Source organism: Sinocyclocheilus grahami, unplaced genomic scaffold (genome assembly GCF_001515645.1).
Source record: "Sinocyclocheilus grahami isolate Dianchi unplaced genomic scaffold, SAMN03320097.WGS_v1.1 scaffold634.1, whole genome shotgun sequence".
In the NCBI taxonomy this organism is placed as follows: domain Eukaryota; kingdom Metazoa; phylum Chordata; class Actinopteri; order Cypriniformes; family Cyprinidae; genus Sinocyclocheilus; species Sinocyclocheilus grahami.
Window position 1 is genome coordinate 230,793 of NW_015505813.1, and position 2,962 is coordinate 233,754.

Below are 2,962 nucleotides of genomic sequence, written 5' to 3' on the forward strand. Positions count from 1 at the left end.
TATTAAAATGTTTTGTGTGTGAGGCGGGGGGGGGGGGGGGGGGGGGGTATTCCAGAAAGCAGGTTATGTGACATATGTTTAAGGGTAAGTAAGCCGATAAACTCAGCATTCGGTAACTTTCAGGGTATGTAAGGAGCCATAGCAACTTACTCTCTGAACATAACCTGCTCCAGAGTAGGTTATGGTCCAGGGTTAGTTTACTTCAGAGCATGCATATTGATGAGACTCCAGTGGGCGTGACAGATGGCGCATATTATTATATATTATTACAACATAGTTATATATATATATATATATATATATATAATAAAGCACTATTATACGTAATATTTAAGGTATTATTTAAGTTGTATTTGATGTATATTAATTATAAAGCACTATTATAACAATATTTATTTATTCTAATATATTTATTATATTAGATATATTTATTTTATTGTCATCTCACACATGGATCTGCATTCAAACGTTTTTTTTTTTTTTTAAGTAAAAATACAGTATCATAGGTCTTATTAATCTTTTTTACGTCTTATTCATGTGTTTTTCTCAGTTGTTAACGATTAAAGATGAAACTAAAAGTTTGAAAAATGATTGCACAACCACCAGTTAGGTGCCGATATGCACTTGGAATGTAAATAGCCATTGAAAAAACGAAGAAGAAAGAAGCAGTATGGCACGCTTTTTCTTAGCATCTGTTTCCATGGTATAACTCGTCGATTCGTCGCTTTGTTGAGAATGTCTTGTGTGTTAACCGTGACTGAACTTACTCCCTGGAGCATTTTTGGAACCAGCATACATCAAGTAAGCAAGGTTTGGGTTAATCAACTGAGAGTTCAGAGGTATATGTGACGGTAAGTTAACTTTGCTTTCTGGAATACACCCCTGCTGGGACTTTATTCACATGCTCCCAAGTATATTTTACAGTTCGCACGCATCTAGTTTTAGTCACAAATGTGAGTAAAATGCTCACACTGTTGAACCTTGCTCAAATGGAATCTGATGTGCATGGAATTTCATTTTATCCTGCATATTCCTTTTCAATAAACTGAATTATTAATAATTCATTTTCAATTCTGACCATGATATTTTGGGGCCTTATTGAAAATTTTGTTAACTGATATAGAAGCATCTGAGAACTCAAACTTCTATATAAAAACTCAAAGACACTATTGAGTTTTGAGCTGTGCTACAGGGGTGATATTCATTTTTAATGGCTTTTCAAGAATGTTTTATTTGAAATTCTTGACATCTAAGATGGGCAATCTCAGGCCTGCTTTGTGTTTCAAGGCATAAATCTTTCAGTTTGTCTACAAAATATCCACAAGTTCCTATTCCGTTTTAACTTGAAATGTAATAAAGTGCATGTATGGTCAGTTGGCACGGCAGTCTCATCCTAACCAATCACCTTTCTGTTTGCCCCTTCAGTTCTTTCAAAACGGAGACCCACAAGCCCACACACAGACTGGAGCCAGTCTGCCAGGCCGAAACCTTCCTGGACAAAGACTACTGCTTACCGCAGAGCACAGGCTACAACTACCTGGACCCCAACTACTTCCCTGCAAACAGATGACAGGGACAAGCTCCGGCGCTAGTATCCAGGGCTGGGCCACAGCCCCCAGGGCATTCTGTGCATGGCTTCATCATCCAAGTCAAAGAAATGCTTACATTTGGGCGAGAGGGTACCGCAGATGGGCCGCACCTCGCCCCGACCCGCTGCTGGAGGGGGGTGGGGTGGGGGGGGGTTCATGGGAGAGGGGGCAACACTCTGCCACGTTTGTCAAACCTTACCAGGTCTCGTCAAGTAACACTATCTCAAATCAAAAGAAACGAGAGGAAAGAACGAACAAAAGAAAAGGCACACCGACATTCCCAATCCCAGGACATTTAGAAGGCAACCCGACGCCTCCCTTTGTTCCGCTGTTTGAGTGACGGGCGTCAGTGACGCACCTCTCAGAGGAGTGCGCGGCTCTGGATTCATCGGCGGGAGCGGGGTTGGGCTCGCGTTAAAGTGCATAATGTCGTCTGTAGTTGAAATATTTATAAGTGAGGCTTCGTGTGTGAGCTCTTTTCGTGAGACGGGAGTACAAGGAAATGAATTTGGTGCTGAGACTGTCGTCTTTGATTCATACCAGGTTTTTAACCAATCGAGGAGGTTCGCTCACAACTCGAAACGGGTTAATAAAAATCCCGGCTGACAGACCCCATAAGTGTCTCTTGCCATGGGCTACCATTTTCACTAGAAGCTGCTCTTTGTTTCCTCTTACGATGATGTTGTCACTTTATTTACGTTCATTTCTCGTTTTTTAAATTATGCCGAATTAAAAAAGCCACTCCACTTGACCCAATAGGATCCCAAACCTCAAAGCACTACAGCACAGAGAAGACCAGCTGAGATCCGGAAGGCGTTATAGCGCTCTCTGCGCTCGTGGAGAGCCTTGTTTTCTTTTCTCAATGTGTACTGTTGTTGATCATGTGGAGTATTCAAATATATGGTGAAAAGTAGCCAGTGGTAGTTGCCGTGTGCCATTTTTTTTTTTTCTTCCCTGTCCAGTTGATTCAAACCTGGCCACTTGTTTTAGAAGAAGAAAATAAAGAACTTGCTGCCCTCTGTGAAAAACTGCCCAACCATCATCACGCCTTTAGATCCCTCTAATTTTTGCAGTTTCCTCACGGTCCATGAAAAGATTGTATTTTTATTAATCTATTTAAAAGATGAAGAATAACAAGAAATCGAGTTGGTGGTAGTCGTCGCACGTGCGCCGCACTCCCACGTTATTTTATACACATGCATTTCGTTGTGCTTTGAGTAGACCATTTTGTATTGGGTTCTGTTCTGTTCTGTTCACCTCCCCTCCCTTGACCTGCTTCAATATCTGTGTATAACAGTCTGTTCTTAAATAATGTAAAAAAAAAAATGTTAGAGGAGAACCGTGGAAATAAAAGTATGTGAAAAGACTTTCTA

The 2,962-nt window shown here is 40.8% G+C and overlaps 1 protein-coding gene across 1 annotated transcript in view; it reads left to right on the plus strand.

The window, feature by feature from the left end:
* Nucleotides 1-2,962, plus strand: part of LOC107558175 (ZZ-type zinc finger-containing protein 3-like) — a 19,806-nt gene extending 16,844 nt beyond the window's left edge. Inside the window, exon 8 of the mRNA XM_016241796.1 lies at nucleotides 1,426-2,962. Within this exon, the coding sequence (XP_016097282.1) occupies nucleotides 1,426-1,570 (145 nt within the window). The 3' untranslated portion in view covers nucleotides 1,571-2,962. The remainder of the gene's footprint in view (nucleotides 1-1,425) is intronic.